The 23,213-nt window shown below is 42.6% G+C and overlaps 1 protein-coding gene across 1 annotated transcript in view; it reads left to right on the top strand.

Moving 5' to 3' along the window:
• Positions 1-2,025: 2,025 nt before the first annotated feature.
• The window catches only part of THBS4 (thrombospondin 4), a 42,069-nt gene continuing 20,881 nt past the window's right edge, over positions 2,026-23,213 (top strand). Inside the window, exons 1-7 of the mRNA XM_038532462.1 lie at positions 2,026-2,135; positions 6,924-7,127; positions 18,137-18,384; positions 20,677-20,785; positions 21,161-21,243; positions 21,591-21,642; positions 21,854-22,065. Of these exons, the coding sequence (XP_038388390.1) occupies positions 2,048-2,135; positions 6,924-7,127; positions 18,137-18,384; positions 20,677-20,785; positions 21,161-21,243; positions 21,591-21,642; positions 21,854-22,065 (996 nt within the window). The 5' untranslated portion in view covers positions 2,026-2,047. The remainder of the gene's footprint in view (positions 2,136-6,923; positions 7,128-18,136; positions 18,385-20,676; positions 20,786-21,160; positions 21,244-21,590; positions 21,643-21,853; positions 22,066-23,213) is intronic.

Here is a 23,213-nt window from a genome sequence, read left to right as displayed (position 1 = left end):
GCAGAAGTGAAAGAGTAAGCAAGTCCAATCACACAAAACTTCTTAAGCTTCTGAATGTGGCATTTTTTTTCTAAACTCTATTGTGCAAGGAAGTTACATGGCCAAGCCTAGAATCATAGTGGGAAAGCAACAGATGTGTAGACTGCAGAGTGAAGCATTAGGACAATTTTTGCAACCTACTGCACTAATGGATCACTAACATATCACGACCTCTTATCCTACAGTGCTGCTGGTAGAGGGAAAGACAATTCAACGCGCTACTCACTACTATGTGCTGGGCACCAGGATTTGGGTCTACAAAAATAAATGAGAGATAGTGCTAAGGAGGTCAGAGTCGGACATTGGGGAAAAATCAAATAATGCATTATTAAAATAAATTAAAATTCACTTTAATAAGTGCAACAACAGATATTTTAATGAGGTGTCACAGGAAAGACACTAACATTTTCATCTCTGTTATCGTAGATTTCATAGCCAATGTAATGGATTTTATTGTAATCGAATTTCCTCTTGGTTCTGAAGGCATAAAGAAAAAGCTGACGAGATTCTCCAATGAATGGTTTCATAAAAATCCAGACTCTTTGGAAGCAAAAGGAGATTGTAAGTATGCTAGGCTAGTGGAAAGTCGCTACACTGTTGATCTGCTACACTTAGCAGTCATCCAGTTTCAACCAAACGTTACCTGTGCAAGCTATTTTGCTGGGAATTTTCTAGGAATTGGCGTTACCTAGCAAAGATGAGTAAAAAATAATATCCACCTTTAGTTATTCTAAAAGAACTTAGAATTTAGTCCTGCTGACCTTCACGTCCATCGTACAAGATATATGTAAGCGAAGCTCTTCTGCTTAAAGCAGAAGTTGTAAACCTGGAGCTCCCTCTAACTCAGGTCACTGTTGGGGACACAGTTGATTTGAAGATTACTCAGCCATCCCATTAGCTTACAGTCACATTGCTACAGTACACTGTCATATACAGATCAATGATGACCCATCCCACAGAGTGGCATCTGTGTGAGGGGACACCAAATGAAGCCTAGAGCTAAGGTAGACCTCAAAGAGAAGAGAGGCCTCAAGGTAGCCGGCAAATCTCCAGGTCACCAGCTACGGCCACAATCATAACTGGTGAGGGGTTATCCCAGCACAGTTCGAAAATAAGATGGTGAGTCAATCTTCCAGCTCGTGGCAGATTAAATTTCGAAACGCAATTCTTTGAGACATGAAGACAGGGACAGAAATGCTTTGGGGCACTTTCTCCAGTTCTCAAGTTTTTTCAACAGGCAAACGTTTAGCCATTGCTCCGAGATAGTTTTTCTTCTAGTTACACCACCTTATTTCCAGGGGGCTTCGCCTGGGAGAAAGACAACTTCCTTGGGTTCCTTCCGGACCTTTGAACGGTCCCGAAGCCCGTCCAGGAGGACGGAGGTGGGGGGTGGGGGTGGGGGTGGGGGTGGGCTGGCCGAGGCCTGGAAGCCCAAGGCAGAGACCTTGCCGCGAGGCAGCCCCGTCCTGGGCCGATGGGTTCCTCGGGATGTGTTTTATTTCCATTAAAAACTCAACGTTTTCAAACGTTCGCTGTTCAGGTCTCAAAAGTCGATGGGAAAAGTACTCAACATTTGGAATATTCAAGAAAAGCTTGGAGAAAGGACAGAAACCGAGGACCCCCGGGGCCGCTTTGGGGGGCAGGCGTTCCTGGGGAGCCTTCAGGGCTCCTGGGCGGGGGGCCTGCGACGGGGGTTCGGGAGCCTCCGCAAGAAACGTTCTGGGGCGGTGAGGGGGGGTGGGGGGGTGAGCGGGGTGGGGGGTGGGGGGGCGAGCGGGGCGAGCGGGGCGAGCGGGGTGGGGGTGCCGACGCCGGCGGGACCGGGTCGCTGTCCTCCTCCCGCCGCCCCTTCTCCGCCTGCACCGCCCGGTCGGGGCGCCGGCACTCGGCCCTCCCCCCGCCCCCCGCCCCCCGGCCTCGGCCCTCCCCGCCCCCGGGCCGGGCCATAAAGGGCCGGGCGGCGGCCGCGCGGCCAGCTGCGAGCGCGCCCCCTCCGCCCGCCGCCGACATGCCGGGCCCGCGCGGCGCCGCCCTCCTGCTGCTGCACCTGGTCCTGCAGCCGTGGCTGCGCGCCGGCGCCCAGGGCCCCCCCCAGGGTAAGTGCGCTCGCGCCCCGCCGGCCCCCCGCGCCCGAGCCGCGGCGCCTGCGACTGCAGGGGGGGTCGGGGGAGCGCGTTTCCCGAAGCCCTTATTCGGCGGGGACGCCAGCTCCCCAGACAGCCGCCCCGGGGATGCCAGACGGCTTTGCAGCCGGTGCACACAGCGGGGCTCCCGGCCTGACGGCTGCTGACCCCGCGCCCCCCGGCCCCCCGCCCTCCGCTCCCACCCCCCCGGCCCCCCCGCCCTCTGCTCCCGACCCTCCCCGCCCCCCCCCAGAAGCGCACGGCGTTCCCCTGCTCTGCCCTTGGTTGGGACCCCAAAACCTCCCTTGCGAGCCGACTTGATTCCTTGACACCAGCAGATTCCCCGACGCCAGCCCCTGGATTCCCGAGATCAGCGGAGCAGGACCGACGGAGAAGTGGGCGCTTCTCTCCTAGACGCACCAAGGCCCTGTGGCCGCCCCCAAATCCCCCGGTACACAGGGCGCCAACAGCGTTGGCCAGAATGCACTTAAGCTTCAACTGGGTTTTTGTGGGTTTGCTTTTGTTCGTTTTGAAGCCCAAAAAGAAAAAATTATTTAAGCCAGGAAAGATCCTCGGGCTCTCTGGCCAGGGATGACCTTCACCTGCTGCCCTGGGCCGACTGGTGCAGAAAGCTGCAGGAGCCCACAGGCTGCAGCACAGGCTGTCCTCCCTGGCTGGGGCGCAGGCAGGGACTTCTCCCCTTCCTTCCCTGCCCAGGGCAGGGATCCCCCGCTTGAACTCTGCCTTTCACCAGCTAACTCCCTTGGATTTCTGACCAGGCAACCAAACTAGCAGGTTCAGGGGGTAATGTACTGCATTTAGTTTTCCTTGAAATATTTGAGAGGAAAGTGACAACCTCGATTCCCTAAGTATACACATTGTGAAACGGTCACCACAGTAAGTCTAAACATCCGCCGCCATACAGCATTACAAAAGACTATTTTCTTATGATGAGAACTTTTGAGGTCTTCCCTCTTAGCGACTTTCAAATATGCAATACCCTATTATTAACTACAGTCGGGTGCTGTGCTTTAAATCCCCATGATTTACTTATTTTATAGATGGAAGTTTGTACCTTTTGTCACTTTTCACCCATTGCCCGCCTCATCTGCTGCCTGTCTAGGAGCTCGGGTCGTTGTTTTAGATTCCACATATAAAAGGAGATCGTGCAGTATTTGTCTTTCTTTTTTATTTATTTATGATAGTCACAGAGAGAGAGAGGCAGAGACACAGGCAGAGGGAGAAGCAGGCTCCATGCACCGGGAGCCCGATGTGGGACTCGATCCCGGGTCTCCAGGATCGCGCCCTGGGCCAAAGGCAGGCGCCAAACCGCTGCGCCCCCCAGGGATCCCAGTATTTGTCTTTCTGTGTCTGACTTACTTCACTTACCATGATGTTCTCAAGAGGCATCCATTTTGTCACAAATGGCCAGATTTCTTCCTTTTTTATGGCTAATATTCTATTATATACATCTATATATCCCCCACATCTTCTTTATCCATTCATTATTAATGGACACTTGGGTTATTTCCATCTCTTGGCTACTGTAAATAATGTTGCAGTGAACGGGACGTGCATGTATCTTTCTGAATTAGTGTTTTTGGGCTTGTTTGTTTGTTTGTTTGTTTGTTTTGGATAAATATCCAGAAGTGGAATTGCTGGATCATATATAGTTCTATTTTTAGTTTTTTGAGTATCCTCCATACTGTTTTCCGTAGTGAATGCGCGGATTTAAATTCCTACCAACAGTGCACAAGAGTCCCTTCTCCCCCCCCCCCCCCCACCCACATCCTCACCTACACTTGCCATTTCTCTTTGATGATAACCATTCTAACAAGTGTCAGTTTTTACTTTGCATCTCCCTGGTGATTGCTGATGTTGAACATCTTCTCACTGCCCGTTGCCCCCTGTATGTCTTCTTCGGACAAATGTCCACTTGATCTTCTCCCCACTTAAAAATCAGATTGCTTGTTTCTTTTTTGCTATTGAATTGTAGGAGTTCTTTATATATTTTGGGTATTAATCCCTCATCACATATGATCTGTAAATACTTTCTCTCATCCTGTAAGTTGTCTTTTCATTTTATTGGTGGTTTCTTTTGCTGTGCAGAAGTTTTTTGAGTTGATGTAGTCTCACTTGTGTATTTTTGCTTTGTTGCCTTTGTTTTTTGATGTTAGAAAGGAAGCTTTATAACACAACTCAAAGGTTTACTGATTGCAGACATTATTTGGCAGTTTTAAATTTATGGGTTTAATATTTTGTGTTTTATAAATTCTTGACAGTGGAACACACAACTTCATGGTGTGCTGCATGTCTGAATTTTGCTTCTTAGAGCTGCCTGTTTTATGGGAGTTGAAATCAGCCTGAACTACCTAAATTACCTGGTTAATTTAGTTGCTGTAGATTATCAGATTAAGTCAAGTTTCTGGTAGATTCTTTTAGTGAGTTAATTAGTCTTTTAATCATCAGCTCAACTGAATACTTTGCTTTTATATCCTTTCTCCTCTGGGCTGCCTTGCTAGTCTTCTTAGTATGTATTCAATTTTCATACCATGGTGTTTGGGCTGATGGGTAGTAATTTCACCTCTAACACTAGAAGGTTGTACTTAGATCCTGGCACTATTACTAAAATGTAATAACATTAATAGAAAATTGTTGTGTCTCATTTCCTTTTCAAAACACACTCCAAACTCATTACTAACTAATCCCAACTCTGCCCCTTGAGAGAGAAGCCAATGGATTAGATGAGCCTTGCAGATTGAAATAGAGTAAATTTAGCTTAAGTTAAATTATGAACGTAATCATAGAGCAAGAATCAGGAAGAGTTTAATTTTGAATGCAATTCCCATACCTTAAACTCACATCTGCAGATACCCTGTCCTGAATGGAACTTCTAGACCTTTTTTTTTTTTTAATTTTTTTTCTTTTTTTAATTTATGATAGTCACAGAGAGAGAGAGAGAGAGAGAGAGAGAGAGAGGCAGAGACATAGGCAGAGGGAGAAGCAGGCTCCATGCACCGGGAGCCCGACGTGGAATTCGATCCCGGGTCTCCAGGATCGCGCCCTGGGCCAAAGGCAGGCGCCAAACCGCTGCACCACCCAGGGATCCCGGAACTTCTAGACCTTTTGCTCTTACCGGTGGACATGTAAAGCTTCCAATTCTCTGGAAATTAAAAAATATTTCCCTTTTGAAGTACGGTAGGCAGCAAGCTTCATGTTTTGGGGGAATGTGAAGTGCTAGAAGGAACATAGTAGATTTTCTGCTTTCCAATGCTTCTAGTATCAAATTCATTATTTTGTAAGGCGCTAAGCACATGGGAAAGAAACAATACAAACCAGTATTAAGGCAGATTGTCTTTTACAGAGTAGACATTCTTGAGTAACTAGGTTTTACCTGTTGGTTTTACAACTTTTATTTACTTTTTCCTACTGCAAAAGCAACACCTGTTCATTGTAAAAATAAAATAAAAATAAAAAACTGGATAAGCAAAAGAAAAGGAAATATATATATAATTATACAACCAGGAGATATCTGTTATTCATGTTAGCATTCTCTTGTGTTGTCTTTCAAAGCTTTTATGTGCAAATATTTATTTCAAATGGGATTATGTTATACATAGTTTTATTATTTTTTTCCAGTTCATATACCTCTAAGTAGTCAGCTGTATTACCCTTTTAGTTAGCTAATATTCTACTTTTTGGAAGGACCAAAATTCATTTATCCAGGGTTTTAATATAGGACACTTAAGTTGCATCAAGTGGCTTGATATTATAAACAACAATTTGTTGAACAATTGTGGTGCGCAGGAGGGCTTGGGATAGCTAATATCCCCTTGATCTCTGTTAAGGCCTTCTCTCTCTGCTAAGGACAGTTTATGTTTTAATAACAGTGTTATCCCAACAGGGGTTTGTTTTTTCACCTCTTCCAGTCAGATTTTCTCATAATTCCTTCAAATAGAAATTATAGAATTACCACTGGTAATTAATGCCTTTGGGTGTTATCGTATTTATTGTATTTTCAATGAGATGGTGTAAAATAATACCTTATTTTTCAACTTAGCAATTCCTTAATCTTTAGTTAAACATGAACTTTTATATGTGTATGTATAACACACACACACACACACTTATTTGCCATTGTAACTCTTTTTCTGTAAATTGCTTTTTCATTCATGTTTTGTGCCCGTTTTTCTATTGCTTATTTTATTGATATGTAAGAGGTCTTTATAAATTATGGGTACTATTACCCTTTCATAACCAGATCATTGTATCTAAAGTTTTAGAGGCTGAAGGCAGAAATTCACTGCTTGGGCCCATAGGAGAAACAGTGACTTGAGTGTTCTCACCTGTTCCCTTTGTACTCTAAACTATTAGTCCTTTACCTAGTGGGCATTTTCAGAGCCACTTCTTTGACCAAATACAATTTAGGGTTTGCAAATTTAGCCTTCTCTTGGGGGCCATGACCCAGCGATGAAAATTGTACTGTATTTTTTTCTGGCTCAAATGTCCAGCCACTATAAGAGTGATAAGAAAGAACTGTAAAGAAAGAAAGAAGGAAAGAAGGAAAGAAGGAAAGAAAGAAAAGAAAGAAAGAAAAAGAGAAGAAAGCAAGTTAATGAACTGGTGATTTTAGCAATGTGGAAAGTGGTAACAGTGTTAGTTGACATTCCTTGTATCTTACTAACAAATTGTGCCCCCTCAAAAAATCTAGTTGTCTCAAACTTTTTTCACTGATGATCCTTTTCTCCCTGTTATTTCCAGTCTTTGACCTTCTCCCATCCTCCAGCCAGAGACTGAACCCAGCTGTTCTGAAGCCAATCCTGACAGATCCCACCCTGAATGAGGTCTATGTGATCTCTACCTTCAAGCTGCACACTAAAAGCTCAGCCACCATCTTTGGCCTTTACTCTTCAACCGACAACAGCAAATATTTTGAATTCACTGTGATGGGACGCTTAAACAAAGGTAAGCACATTTGCAGAAATCCTTTTCTTAAGAATTTTCTTTCCCTATCCCAGCTTTTGGGGTCCACTTAGATGGTTTCCTCCTACAAATCTATTCTCATCCACCATTCATTTCTGTTTTCAAGACCAAACTCTTCTTGTACATTGACCTATACGGGGAGGATGAGTTGATATATGGAGCGAGAACAAAGAATTGCTTATGGCGAAAAGGCCCAACCTCCTGTTATTCTGGGTCCAGTTTGGAAAGGAACAGGACCCAGGGCCATTAGGCCACCATCTTAGTTCGGGCTGTTATACCAAGTACTGTAGACCGGGTGCTTCAAACAGTAGACAGTTATTTCTCATGGTACTAGAGGCTGAGAAGTCCAAGGTCAAGGTGCCAGCAGATTTTGTTCCTGGAGAAAGCCTGTGTGCTACTGCCTTCTTGCTCTGTCCTCACATGACCTTTCCTCAGCCATCATGAGGGTCCTACCTTTATGACCTAATTTAAACCTAATTGCTTCCTAAAGACCCACTTCCTACTACCACCACATGGGAGGTTAGAGCCTCAACATATGAATTTGCGGGGAGAGAGGGACAGACACCCACACCATTCTTATGTTCCCTTGGAAGCATGTGGCTTAACACACCTAACTCCCAGCTCTGCAAGCACTTTCCTGGACTTGATAAAGAGAATATGCCTCAGTCAGTAGAACTAAATGAATGGCTCTCTTTTTCGCCTGTTTTGTGCCAGTTTACACAGGTCTGACACCTGTTTGGTTGCTTTGCTGTCAAATGTTTCACTGTCAGAATGAGTTACTACAAATGCTAAGAAATGGCTTGCAAAGAAAAAGGTCACTATTTTTTTCATCTCTTTCCCTTCCACCCGTGCCCTGAGGACAACACCTGTTCCTGCTTATTGAGGAATGTGACAGATACATGTTCTTGCTGCTGCATGCTTTTAATAATAATAGTTAAAAAAAAAAAAAAAGGAGGACTGGTCCTTCTGGCTAGATTTTATATTTATTTTTGTTGCACTGCTTCAAGACTCTATCAGATTCCAATTGTGATTGAACACTGAAATTTTCAGATATTAGGAGCTAAAAGAAATTCCTAATTCTTAGCTTTCATAAGACAGCAGAATTAAAAGCAAGAGGGAATAGGATTTTAATTCCTTTTATGTCAAGTTCCAACATCCACCTTCCCACTTCCCTCCCCACTCACTTGTGCCCTCTCTGTCTGTAGCCAGTCCTCTCAGATACTGTGGTAAGGTCTCAGAGAGTGAAGGGAGACTGAGGACATGGCTCAGCAGATGGTCTAACCATTCCTGCCCCCTTTGCCCCATCCGTACCCCTCATGGGAGACAACTTCACCTATCTCTCTGCGTTGAATCAGATAGCCCCATATGCCTCCCATCTCTGAAGGAACTGCTCATGCTCTAATAACCCAGGCTATTTAGTTTGTGATCTATAAACACCACCCTTCTTCATCCAGAGATCAGAGCTTCTCACAGAACTGTGTATTTTAGATGCATTGGAAGATTCTGGATTAGCTCACTAAGCTTAGTAGCTAGAGGGCCCTCTATGGAGTGAAAAACTCTGTGTCTAGCAGTCCATCCTCACTGAATCTCCCCATCTATTTCAAAATTGGCCAGTATGTGGGAGCCCATTGTGGAAAATCTGTGTTGCCTGGAAACATAAGGCCACAACTTCCAGGAACTGATTCTTTCTGTCTGCTCTATATGAGCAAAGGTACTGCTGGATAGGACGGTGGAGAAGTAATGGTATTTGTAAATGTATTTACTTTGGAAAGCCACCAGTCATGTAAACACCAGCTAATCTCCATGTTGCTGAACACCTCTCCACCCTCCAATCTATTAAAGAAGATAAATAGCTCTTAGGATTCTTTTTATGAATATTTTCTAACAAACTCCAGAAATGAAAATTCTCAGAAAACAAAGCAATTTATACCAGAGTTTGGAGAGTTAAAGAATTTGGCAAAGAGACGTTTCACTGGAGCAATAGGAAAAAGCACAGAAATTTGCCAACATTGGTGGATCTGGAGGTTCTAAGGAGCAGCAGCCCATGGTGATGCAAACAAGGAGAAGTCACTGGGTCCATTAGCTCCCTGGAAAAGATGGGCATGTGGTTGTGACTCCCCGTTGAGGTATTTGGTGTAGCCGTGCAGGCCTGACATAATTTGTGGGGGGAGAACCTCTTCCTGGAAGGTGAGCCCCAGTCATTATCTAGGGCCCTAGACGAGCTCCTATAATCAACTGAAGTGGATTCCAGGAAGACTGCAATGCACAAGTTTGCCACTGAGCTCTCTGCTTCTACTGTCTTGCTCCCAAGACATCTTTCCAGTCATTACTGTTCACGAAGCATAACCTGAAATGAGTTACACCGATAGCATATAGTTACTGTCTTCCCATTCCAGACTGAATAAGGTACAAATGTCCCTGCTGGGCAGTCAGGACTTTCTGCTACATGATCCCTAACCAGCCTTTCCAATGTATCCCTCCTTCTAGCCCTCTCTGTAGCTTACCCTTCAGTTGATGGACTAGTTACATTCCCTGGGGTGCCCATGCTGTATGTGTTTCTCTGTCCTTTTACTGTTGCCCTCTGCTCCCCACTGGTATGTTTACTGCACCATCTGCAGATGCCAAATCATACAGATGCAAGACCCATGTCCTAGTCCTTCTGACATCTTTCATTATAGGACTTCGTCCTTCCATAGAAGGTACTAATATTAGTTTCTTAGTTTGCCTTGTACATGAATTAACTCTAGGTCTTCTCTCCAGTAGGTTGTAAGCTCCCTCAAAGCAGACACTGAGCCTCCCTTTACTCATGGTTGTGGCTGCTGCAGCACCTAGCGCAGTGCCTCATACAAGGAAGTAGCTCATGAGCAAATTGAATGGCGGCTGGGAAGAGTAGCCTTATTTCTTGAAAAAGATATATACTATTGTGAAAATTCTGGAAGTACACAATGTCTGGCACATAGTAGGTCTGATTGAAATTCATTCATGAATTAATGAATTTTGAACACCATTTGGATGAGGTCATAAAGGAAATTCAGTCGTATTTCTGATATAAATGATCTATCAGATTGTTAGTAATACAGGTGGTACAATCTTGCTAGAAATGAGCATTCTACAGAAACCACCTGGCTGGACAGAAGATGTGGTTGATACTTTTCTTGTATCTAGCATAGGGCAACTTTCCAGTTAGTATTTTGAGTTTGAGTCACAGTAAAAATCCTGACAGCTGTGTCCCCATGAATATGTCTCTAAATTGCCCAGCCTTGGTTTACTGTCTCTACAGTGGGGGGTGATAATAACTACTACACAGGTTGATTGCAAGAACTGAATTATATAAAGTATGATTTTTTTAGGTCGTGATGCTCAATAAAAATTTGAGGTTCTTCCATAAGCTTCTATAAGATGGGTAGGTAGAAAGAACGAAGAAGGGGAGATGAAGATCTCTACTTTTCAGCAACTGTCTTCTGAAGATGATTTGGTGAACTCTTGGCTTGCTTTGATGAGGCCTTCACCTTTAGAAAAGAAAAAAAAAGAGCTGCTCCTTTAGTCTTAATTTGAATGCCACAGAAAATCAACTTGGTGCTGTGGAAACAAAGGGAACCCCAAAATTTGCAGTAATGACTGTAGATAATCCAGCCCCTTAGCCTAAGGATAGGAATGTCAAATAGTGCAGAGTAAGGGTCCACAGAGAAGCCTGTGGGCTAAAGAGAAACCCAGCATGAGGGAGCTAGAAGAGTTTCAAAATTAGAATTATGAACCCAGTACTGAAGGAGGAAAGTGAGGTGAATTTGTGGAGCTCTTATAATGTACCAGGACTATACTGAAGGCTCAACACTCATTTTCTTTTTTTAATCTTCACAGTATTCTTGTGAGGTGCCCTTGAATTGGCACACATTTAAAGTGATCATATACGGAAAATGGAAAGAATTTTAGTGAACTTTAGGACAGACTCCTGGAGGGTTATATCATTATCCTTGTATTTGGGGATTACTTAGGAAAGGAAGCTGGGATTATTTGAAGGCAAATAGGTTCACTAAAAAGAAGTCATGCTGAACTTTTTTAAAGTAAAGATTCTAAGCTGACAGATCAAAAAGATACTGTGAGCGTAATGTATCTTGACATCAGAAAAGAATTTTATGAAGTCGCTCATTATACCTTTCTGGTTACTGTAGAAAAGAATGAACTAGATAAATAATACTGTTAGGGGTTAATAAGTTGTTTTATAGCAAAGTATCTAGTGGTTTTTGACAAGGCTCTATCTTGGGCATTGAATTATTCAACAAATCAGTGACTTAGGTGAAGACGTAAATAGTATTTATCATGTTTGCAAATGGCACATAGCTGGAAAAGACAGTTGAACATACTGGATGCCATCAAGAAGATTAAAAAGGTCCTAGGTAGGACCTGACACATATATGCCACAATCAGCCAGATGAAATTTAACGAGAAGAAATGTAAATTCATCATCTAGGAGTGAAAAGTAAATTGCGCGACTACAGGATATGGAACACATATCCTAAGAGTTCTAGGCAACAACATTCAGAACCAAGTAGTGTTGGGCACAGAGCCTAACATTTAGTAGCTATTTAGAAATGTTTGCTGAATGAATGAAAGAAAAGATACAGTGATTTTTTTTTTTTAGCAGTTTTTTAAATCTTAAATTTTAGGCTTCATTAATGCATTCATGTGGCCAGATTAAGGGAGCTAATAAGTCCCACCTTACTCGTAACCGTCCAGGCCACATGTAGAATGTTATGTCTCATCCTGAACACATTTCAAAGGGACACTCTCAAGTCCGAGATCACCTTGAGGAGACTCACCAAAACAGTAGCCCATTTTTTTATGACATCACAAATCACCAATGTTAAAGGACTTGGAGAAATAAAGGAACCAGATAGAAGACATAAGAGAGATGAAAGTTGCCTTAAAATATTTGAATAGCCTTTAGATTAGGGTAAGACTAAATTTACTGTCTATAGCTCTGAACAGTATCGTTAGGACCCATTGGTAGAAGTCAGGGAGAGCAGATACTGGCTCTGTATTTGGAAAATCTTGGAGAGCAATCCAAAAGTGAAATGGGTTTCTCTTTAATTAGTTCCGATGGGCATTAAGGAGAATACAAGATGAGATGAGCACTGGTTGTTATACTATATATTAGAAAATTGAATTTAAATAAAATATTTTTTAAAATCTATCATCTTCCTACTTGTCAAAAATAATTAGTTCCTTATTCCTGGAAATGTGCTGGTAGAGGCTGCACTTTTATTGAAGGGATTTGTGAAGTGAGATACTGCACGAGATGACTTACAGGGCTCATGTTCTGTGGCTCTGCTACGGCCAGAAGGTTCCATGGGCGCTTAAGGAATTGCTTTGCAACTCTCTCCTACAACATGACCTTGGGATTTTGTGCACCCTTCCAGCTTTGTTGTCCACCAGATAGTCGAGTATACCATGCATCTCAAAACTTCTCCACGTATAACGTCCTCTGCAGATGTTTGATATAATTGCTGTGTTTCCTTTCACTGGATGGTTTCTTTGCAGGGCGGGGGTGAGAGGGTGGGTGTACGTACATATACTCTGTATACTGTATATTTGTTCAAACTGCTAGAAGAAGGTTTCGAAACCTCCAGACTGCATCCATCACACCTGGGAGTCACCAGAGTACTTCCAGGAAAAGCAATTTGATGATTTACCTTTTATATATCTTTCCAAAGCACTGAGTTACAAAGTAACAAAGACCCAGTGTATAGGGCATAAAGATAAATAAGCAAAGGCAAACAAGAATATCCATCACCAGAGACATTAATGGCAAGAAGGCTTTTTTAAAAATGTACAATTATTTAAAAGAAGAGGAAAGGTTGACAGCAATGGCTTTCATCATATATTTAAAAGTGCCAAAGAGCAAAGCCATTTGCCAAGCAAAGCAGAAAGCCACGGACTACCTTCACACATTTGCTGCCTGCAGGCCAGGTCACTCTGAACTCTTTTGCCCAAGCAGACAAAATATTATCATTTCCAGTCCTTGAAAGCTGGCACCCTGCTTCATTGCTTTGACATTCAGTACATCATAATATTTTTGACTACCAAGTCCACTTTTTAAACAGTACCTTTTGAAAATTCTTTTCCAAGAAAGCAATATTTCAAATCTTCCTTGCTTGGGTTTGCTCTTTCATCTCCTGCCAGTCAAAGAGACAGTTTTTAATCAAGCTAGGCTCTGTGGTTCTGGTGTCAGGCTGGTATCCGGGCATGGAAATAAAAGTATAAAATCAGACCCCAAATTGTCCAGTGTACAAAGATGTAAAGTTTAGAAGACTAAAACTCTGTAAAAATAAGCCAATAGAAACTGCCCCCCCCACACACACACATATTATTTAAGAGATTGTGGGTAAAAAAAAAAAAAATCGGAGTGGATACATGAATATTCTCTTTTACCTGGTTTTCATTCAATAAATAGTTGTATTTGGTGTTGTCAGATGCTGTGGTATATGAGAAAATTAATAAGAATAGAATGCTGGTCCCAAGAGCTGTGTTCTAATAGGGAAGATAAGAAATAAACACAAATAGATATACCTACTGTTGTAAAGCAGTTTACAGTTTTTGCATTTTCTTGTTTGACTACCACTGAAAACAAAATGGGACAGAAGGTGCAAATCTTACTAGCTCCATTTAATAGTTTAAGCAATGGACATTTCGCAAAAATAACAGGCCCAGGATCACATAGTTATTAGGTGTCTGGGCCACAACTGGACTCTGCATCCTGGAAAAGTGTTATGGGAACAGGAATGAGAACAATTGCCAGCCATTGGGAAGAAGAAAGACTTTGGGGAGTATTAGGGTACATTTGAGCTGGGTCTTGGCTTCAGACACGTAGCAGTGATGGATCGCGGAAAGAGAGTGATGGAAAAGAGAACATTCCACACAGGGAAGGAGGAGGGAAGCCAGAGAAAGCTAGAGAGAGGTGAAAAAGTAAGACAAACTGTTCAGCTTGGCTGGCATGGCAGCATGGAGGGAATGCAGAGGGGGAAGGTTGTAGCTAGTCCTGGGATGAGGAGTTCAGTTCTTAGGGACCACTGGGGAGCTATTAAAAGATTTCATTTGCTTGTGTGTGGCTTTGCGAAGGCAATAACTTGGTCAGAAGAGTCCTGTAAGGAGCTCAAGCTGTCGGTCCAGAAAAACTGCAGCAAGAAAGCTTCAGTAGGAAGGTGAGTCAGGAATTGGGGGCCACACTCAGTGGTAGAATGGAGTAGAGGCCCAGAGGCCACGTGGAGACCCGTAGCCTTCCATGTAATCACATGTGTGCCCAGGTCTTTGTACAGGCCCGGGAGAAGCAGGCTGACAGCACCAATGAGCTGGTGTCAGCTAGGGCTGAGTGAAGACGGACTAGGAGAACTCAGCGTGCGACAGCTGAAGAAAGTTGTACCCAGTGACCATTTCCAAGTGCCGTACTCCTGGAGATGGTGATGGGCAGAGGGTAGTTGACCCAGAAGACCACTCCCTCCAGCCTCAGGGCTCCCACTCTTGCTGGAGGAGGGAACGATGTGTTACTAGCTCTGTGCTACTTCCCCTCTGGTCTCTCTGCTGTGTGGGTGTTCACGCACATGTGTGCATGCATTGGGCTAAGAGAGGGCTAAGTGAGCGCTGAGAAAGGGAGAGAGAGAAGAAAGCAAACATGTCTGTTCTCTCCTGCTCCAGTGGTACTATCTCTGGAGAACGTCAGAGAAACTTCCACCCAGCAGGCTGCAGGCTCCTGGAGCCAGAGCTTTAGACTGTTTCTGGACTCATTGTGACTGATGCGAAAACATTGAGTTTCCTGAGCAGGTGCCTGTCTGCCCTCTGGGGTAGTCTTAGTGCTCTGAAGATAAAATAAGTATTGAGGCACTGAGGTAAGGAGTTTGCAATAAAAAAGAAAAATGAAAGCCATAAGAGAAACGAGAATTACCAAATCAAATATGAAGAATGGTAAATGTCAAAGCACTTGATAATTTTTCTGCTAACAGAGATTGTGAAGATGGAAGTTTCCATAATTCTTCTTTTCCTTTTTTTTCCTCTTGCTATTGTCGCAAGGTCTGGGAGCCTGAGGAATTTGTCATTTCAGTGTTGCATTGCAACATGAAGCAAGGCAGAGGTATAGAAACCCCTTAAATGACAGCATGAGCACAAAGGAGCCTTTGCTACCTGCAGTAGATGTTGAATTGCCACTCTCTAGACTTTTAAATTTATATGTGAAATGCTTTCAATGCGATCATTTTATTATTCATCGAAAGTTCATGTGCGCAACATTTAATGTGCACCTGTTACGTGTAAAGTACTCCACTGGGTACTATTTATAAAATTAAACTTGGTGATTTCAGATCTGAAAATAAATCATGACCCACATACTCTGGAAGGACTGACTGTCAAAAAGCAAGCAGGATGCCCGTGAAAGTATGTTTCCCTTGAATTCCACAGAAATCTCTGTTTAGGAAAGAAAACCATGCCTATTTGTTTTCAACCACTATGTGTATCTCCTCAACTGTTAATATGAGGAGCCCAGGTTGCAGCTGTAAAGAGAATAAGGAGATGTTGACCATACGTGTCTATGACCTAACTGAAGCTTGGTGATCCCAGTGATATTTTCTTGGGTCTGTAAAAACTCCAGATATTTTTTAAAACCGTTTTAAAAAATGAAGAAATAAGAATTTTTAAAAGTTGAATTGGTGGGGCACCTAGATGGCTCAGTTAAATGTCCGACTCTTGGTTTCAGCTCAGGTCATGGTTTCAGGGTATCAAGGGTGATGGGATCAAGCCCCATGTCTGCTTATCTGTCCCCCTCTGGCCACCCCCACCAAAATAAATAAATAAAATCTTTTAAAAAGTTGAATTAGTGCATAGTTTTGGTCAATTTTCCCCCTTTTGGGTACCATATATGCCTCCAATTTCCAGCTATGTGGTTACTATTTATATTCTCAACGATATTAAGTAAAAGGGTAAAAATTCTGTGGTATCCCATATTTAAGATACCTCTTAAATTCATGTCTCTTTTCTTCCTTCCCATTCTTTCTTTTCATATCATACCTACTTAAGTCTTACCAGTACTTTATTTCAGGAAATATAGTATTGTACTGTAGTCCTAGAAGGGCCTTGTAGCCAGTCTGTCTTGCCAGGTCTTAGCAATTCTTTTCTCTTGGTAAACAAGTGGTGGTGACCACGTCGGTATTAAAGATCTCCTTACTCCTCCTGGAATCTCTCTTATCACAGAACCTAAAGCCATCTGGCCCTCTCCAACCATGGTCAAATGGAAAAGCAGACCTAGTCAGATTTTAGAAGCCATGGGAATATCAGCCTAGAAAGTGTAATATATTTGGAGGAAGTCTTCAAATAAACCCTAAAGTTTCACAGTAGTGATTATTTTCTCTGGCAGTGCTACAACATAAATAGGCTGGTTACTCCATGGGGCAGCACCAAGTTGGCATTTACACTCTACTGAAAAGGTACCTGAGGAGAGATAGTCCAAGTTACTCGCTACAAATTGTACAACTTGACAGAAGCACAGTCTGGTTATTTGTGTGAAATACCCTTTCACACATTTCCCTTTTTTTATTATATAAGGAATATACACTTCTTGTGCAAAAATTAGACAATGAAGATGAGCAAGAGGAAAAACACATCATCCAAGCACCCAGCAATGACCCTATTAATGTTGACATATTTCCTTCTGATTTTCTGTATATTTTTTTCTGTATGAAATTACACTGTGACTCAACTTTTTTTTCCACTCAAAAAAATACTGGGAATGCTTTTGTGTTTTTAATATGCATCTATTCCATAGTATTCCATTTCATGATTACATCATAATTTATGTAGCCAGCCGGCCCCTTCTTTTTATACATACATGTGATACAGATGTTTCTTATATGAAATTATTATTTCTGAAAATGAACTTGGGTTTGGCAATGGTACCTATGAATGGATCTGGAGTTGTTCTTGGTAGACTCATTAAGTCCTTGGAAGCAAATCACCTTGTTCTTTACAGCAAATATCACCATTGGGCTTTACTCCCAGAAGCTCAGCATCCAGGAACAGATTTTAGATCAGGGCTCAATAAATTCAAGGCAATAAAGGAGTAAAACAAGATGGAAAACCAGAATCCTAAAATTTGTATGATTTTTTATTTAACAAAAAGTGAAAATGTTTGAGCTTAAAAAGATATGTGAGTAGATAGCTACCTGCATAGAAAAAGAAAAAAGCAAACAGAACAAACAGAACATGAGATAGTGGATGGTAGTCCACTTTGTGCTTGTCCTTCTTTTGCAACCATGGATATCTTTGGTTCTCTAACTGAGCATTGCTAAATTGAAGATAGGTTGCCGAGGGACAGTATGACAGATTATATTCCATTCAGTAGGTGCTTACAAAGGTGCTTACAAAGGCCTATCTGTATGTCACATTCTTTTAGTCATGGAATAAACCACACTCAGTTTCAAATTCTAGTCCTGCCACTTATGATGTCCTTGAGTAAATTCCTTCACTTACCTGAGCTTTGCTTCTGTCATCTGGAGTTACTCCAGTTTGCTCATATTGCAACGAGTAGAAATTAAACAAGTTGAAAGCAACTCCGGGCAGCATCTAGCCCACAGTGTTGTGCTTAGTAAGTGTTTGGTAAATTCATGAACGTTGCATCATGAACATGTTCGTTCAAGGAATGAATGCATTGAGGAGCTTACTTGGATTACAGTTGACTTTTGATGGGTTCTCCTTGCTCATTGTATTTACACTGTCTGAAATTGTTTTCTGATTTGCTGTTTATTGTCTATCTTTCCATGAGCACAAAGCATCTGCAGCAACTGAGTGGGTTACCAGTGCCTAGAACAATGCCCAGCACTTAAGATGTTGAATATTTATGGTTCCAACTCACTTGGATTCTTTCTGGTAACCCAGCCTTGTGACCTGGAGGCTGTTCAGCAGAGCCCTGCCCCCCTAATACTCCCCATTCACTGATATGTGCTTGGTTCCAGCCATTCTCCGTTACCTGAAGAATGATGGGAAGATTCATTTGGTGGTTTTCAACAACTTGCAGCTGGCTGATGGCAGGCGGCACAGGGTCCTCCTGAGACTGACCAACTTGCAGCGAGGGGCTGGCTCTGTAGAGCTCTATCTGGACTGCACCCAAGTGGATTCTGTGCACAATCTTCCCAGAGCCTTTTCCGGCTCCTCCCAGAGTCCTGACTCCATTGAATTGAGAACCTTCCAGAGGAAGGCACAGGTAGGAATTGTTCCCCAAAGTGGAAGGATGGACTGCCCAGGCTCAGGGAATGCAGAGTAATATGTCAAGGCCATGAGTGGGTCTAATTCAGGCTGTGTAATTAAAAGCACCTGTGGAACTTAAAAAACTAGAGGGTCCACCCTCAGGACAAATTGAATCAGAACCTATAGAAGTGGTGCCTAGGAACAGGTATTTTTTTTAAATACTGATTCTAATGGGAAGCTAAGTGAGAGCTTCTGCTTTAGATGATAAATGAAGACTTTCTGGATGTAATTGTGAGGTTGGAAAGAAATAGCAAAAATCTAAAAAGCAGTCTTACGGGGGGTACCTGGCTGGCTCAGTTGGTAGAACATACAACTCTTGATAATGGGGTCATGAGTTCAAGCCCCACATTGGGCATGGAGATTACTTAAAACAAACAAACAAAAACCCATAAAATCTTAGGGCAATAGGATGATCTATTTTAATCTTTCTATAATGATACTATTTACTATTTGTAATGAAAGTGATAAAAAAAAAATGATTGGAAACTGCCATCCACTTAGGAACAACATTTTTCACAGGTCTTATTAGAGCATCCCTAACAAAAAGGACCCTATTGCCAACTTAGTTCCACAAGGCTTAAAAGTTCCATCACTTCTATTATCTATTTTATGCCATGTTGATGGAATTTTTTATTATATCATGGTACCTACCGTAGAAATTGCCACATATAGTTTAAAAGAATCTTTTGTGTTGGAAAATATTTTGTTTCCTATAAAGAACTAGCATTCTTTGTCCTTTCCATTAATTATAACTAGAACTGGTCATAGTTGCTGAATTTTATCTGATGTGGAAGTCAATGCCAAAATCAGTAACTGTGTTCATCTGTTATGGCCCATAATGTTATCTTCTGTGTCTCATTGTCACTTTCCATTTCCTTTTTATTATTTTATTCTATGTGCTTTAGTTACAAGCTGCTCTGAGCCCTTTGTACAAAGAGGCTGGGTGTAAGTAATAATTTCCATTACAACACTGGCATGCTGAAAAGTTTTATATAATAGTATAAAAACTATGAATCTGATATTAGAATTTGTGCTTGGAAAATAGGAAGTATTTTCAAGCAGAAATTGCAAGAAAGCTAAAATTCCAGGATTTTGTTTTGTTTTTACAGAAAAAGAGAGAAAGATGTTTATATACTTAGTATAGATTTACAAAGGAAAAAAATAGTTAATAGAGAGATATGTAGAACTTTATTTCTGAATCCCCGAAGTAGCCCAGATAATTAGAATGACAGAAATTGTGTCACTACCATTTCAGAAATTAGTGTCTACCACCAAATAGGTCAGTTTCTAAAAGCCACGTGTCAGCCACAGCAAGGTCATAAGAAACTATACTTAGTGGAATTTTTTCAAAAGTTCTAAATCCTTAGACTATCAGAGACGGCAGTGGTCTATCTTCATAGTCATCTCATTTATTCAGTTAATTAACAAATTCTAGGCATCAGGGAAAGCATGGAGGGCAAAATAGTCATAGCCCTACCCTATTGATCTCATAGCCTGATGTCCAAAACAATATCTGCTTTACAATAGGTGCTCTGTATGTCTTAACTTAGCTAAATTAGGAAGTAGAATTCATCTGAAAATCCTTAGCATCCTCATTTTTAAAATAAGGATGATGGCATTACATTGGCAATTAACATAAACTTTTTGTGATGAATATATAATAATGGGTACAATTAAAAGTTAAAAATAAAGGGGTGAGGAAATTGACCTTGTGACTAAAAATGAATGATTGATATCAACCAATAATGTAAAAAATCCGATTCCAACTACCTAATAATCATAGAATATACTGTTTATTCATTCTCCTATCCCAGACAATCAGGGACTTTGCTAAAAACCTGGAGCTAAGACATCATAAAAACAATAGTGTTTAAAATTGAGATCATTATCTTATTCATTACCATCCAAACACTGTAAATAAATTCCAGACAATTTTTAATAAGCTCCTGCCACAAAATGACTTGTTTACCATGAAACCAAAAGCCTTTCCTCAGATCCACCTTGATGAACCCTCAGGCCAAGTTGGATGCCAACATTTTCCTAGGCTATTGGCTGCTTCCATATTTGCTCCAGTCAAAAGGATAGGACTGGCAGGTTTTAGGGAAAACCAAACCCACAAAATTATGTAAGATGTCAGAATCCAAGCCTACAGGGCTACTTAGTATATTATAAAAACTGTGTGAGTATGCAAGCACATTGGCTTTTGAGCAGTGTCAGCAATGTGTGGTATGAATGTGATTTCTTCCAGGACTTCTTGGAAGAGCTGAAGCTGGTGGTGAGAGGCTCACTGTTCCAGGTGGCCAGCCTGCAAGACTGCTTCCTGCAGCAGAGTGAGCCACTGGCCACCACAAGCACAGGTGTGGGCTCTTGGGCAGTTTGCACACCTTCATCAATACAGTTAAACCCTCAGCCCCCAAGAGCACTGGGTCTCCTCACTGAAAGGTGGACTTCAGCAGAGCACCCCTATAGGATGTGTCTACAGAAATCAGGCTCTAGTGCCAAAGTTCAGGCCAAGAAATATTTCCATTGTACTTGTGTTTGTATAACTCATGAATTTGGGCTAATAGCCAGTGCATCATTATCATTTTTTAGGTGTATTAGATGAATTACCCCAAGTTAAATTCCTGTACCCTAGGGACTTGTCACGATGGTTCTCTGGGAAATCGTTTTTGAGTCATTGTAGGAATGTCAGTCAGTGGCTGAATGCTCCTTGCCTTTTGCTATTGCTACAGGAGATTTTAATCGGCAGTTCTTGGGGCAAATGACACAACTAAACCAGCTACTGGGAGAGGTGAAGGATCTTCTGAGACAGCAGGTAATGATGAGGACGCAGCATCGGAAAACCCTAGTCCCATCAGAGAAGCTTATTGTATGAGCTAGTGGAGCTGCAGAGGCCGTGGAGGCAGGGAGGCGGACCTGGAGACAGACCTCAGGTGGCCCCATGTGCCCACTACCCTGGAGGTCTGTTAAAAGGGCTCTGGAAATGGGGGGCAGGTGTGTGATGAACGCACCATAGTTCCAAGCAGAGAGGGAGCCATCAAGAGCTACATGAGCACTCCCTTAAGCAGTGTTTACTGGATTGCTTCACGTGAATTTTTTCCCTCCTGGATTATATATCAGATCCTCCTTTTCCATCCTGTTTTTCCCTTCCCATTTCTAAAGGTCAAGGAAACATCATTTTTGCGAAACACTATAGCTGAGTGCCAGGCTTGTGGTAAGCGCTGCTCAAATAACTGCTTCGTTCTGAGTTGGATGGGCAGATGAGGAGGGATGAGGGGCCTGGGGTCGGCTACATTGACTGTGGTTTCTGGATGTTTGGCACAGAGTTGGAGGGAAGGGAAGCTCGTTGGGAACCCAAATTTCATTTTGTATCAGCTGTGTTTTTCTGGTTGTTAGTAGGTCTGTGGATTATTGTTTTTGTCTAGGTCCTCTCAGCTTTCAGTCTCCTACCCCAAACACACTGGTGCCTCCAGCGCCCCCAGCACCCGCGACATCCCCGACACCCCCAGTGCGCCGCTGTGATTCCAACTCATGTTTCCGCGGCGTCCGGTGTACGGACACCAGAGATGGCTTTCAGTGTGGGCCCTGCCCTGAGGGCTACACAGGAAATGGGATCACCTGTTCTGACATTGATGAGGTAAAACTTCAACTTGGTGGGGTGAGGGCTCCCTAAGTATCTTGGATACCCTACAGCTTAGGGAAAAGGAAGCTAGGTGGATGACTAAAGGATGACTTGGGGTGTCCAAATGACATAAAAACTACTCCCTCATGGATCCTTAGAGACCACAAGCCACTGTGAGCAGGGGGACGAAGGAGGCCTGACACACTGTTGTAGCTGCGTCCATAATGTCTCCTGTCTCCAGCTGCTCTGCAGGGCCCATGCTGCTACAATGCCGACATTTGTACTACAACATTGATTACTTCTCATATGCAGTCAGCAATACAGCTTTGATTTTTCTACACTTCATCATATGTGGGAGGGGGATGATCTGCATAGGGGTATATTTTAGGGCTTGCAACCAATTTCTTCAGCCTTCCTAAATTGCAAGTGCAGAGGGGAATCTCAAACCAACAAGACCTGTTGAGGAGGTCCCATAAACCAAACCGTGAGTAACCCAAAATGCTGGAGGATGGAGCCAGAAAGACACAGCAAATGCAGGCTGTTTGGCCAGCTTGCAAAGCCTCTGAAGGAGACTGATTCAAGGGAGGGATTAGCCAGTCATTAATCCAGTCCCAAAGCAATTTTCACAGTACATAGCAAGGCTGCCATTAGAATATGCCATTCCCTTCCCACGGGGTCAGAGATGTGCTAGAGGGAGAAAGGAGGTGGCAAGGTGCATACTAGGAGTTTAGGTGTGCATGCATACACACACACACACACACACACACACACAGCTCCTGCAAGCTCATGGTAGCACCCAACTAACTACTTCCTCAGGTGGTAAGCAATTGAGATGGTCTATAGTAATCCCTCAGTTGGAGAACCATCGTGCGTGTTTCACAGAACTGCATCTGGTTTTGATCTGTGAGCTGGAATTTCCCTCCTTTTGAAAGGGCAGGAAGTGGTCATGTTTTTTACATTAGTTCAGGTGGTTTAAAAAAAAAAAGTTAGAAGCAGTCTCCTAGGTTCTAAGAGTTTTGGAAAATCCGTGGAGTTGATAGGGCATGAAGGCAGATGCAGACCACAATAGACCGCAGCTTACTGAAAACACAAGTGCCCTGGCTTTGTCTCCTCTGGATCTCTTCTTTGAGAAGTTGATTTGGTAATACGCTTGGATTCATCTA

The sequence above is a fragment of the Canis lupus genome, chromosome 3 (assembly GCF_011100685.1).
Source record: "Canis lupus familiaris isolate Mischka breed German Shepherd chromosome 3, alternate assembly UU_Cfam_GSD_1.0, whole genome shotgun sequence".
Lineage (NCBI taxonomy): Eukaryota > Metazoa > Chordata > Mammalia > Carnivora > Canidae > Canis > Canis lupus.
This window is presented reverse-complemented; position numbering and strand designations above follow the sequence as displayed.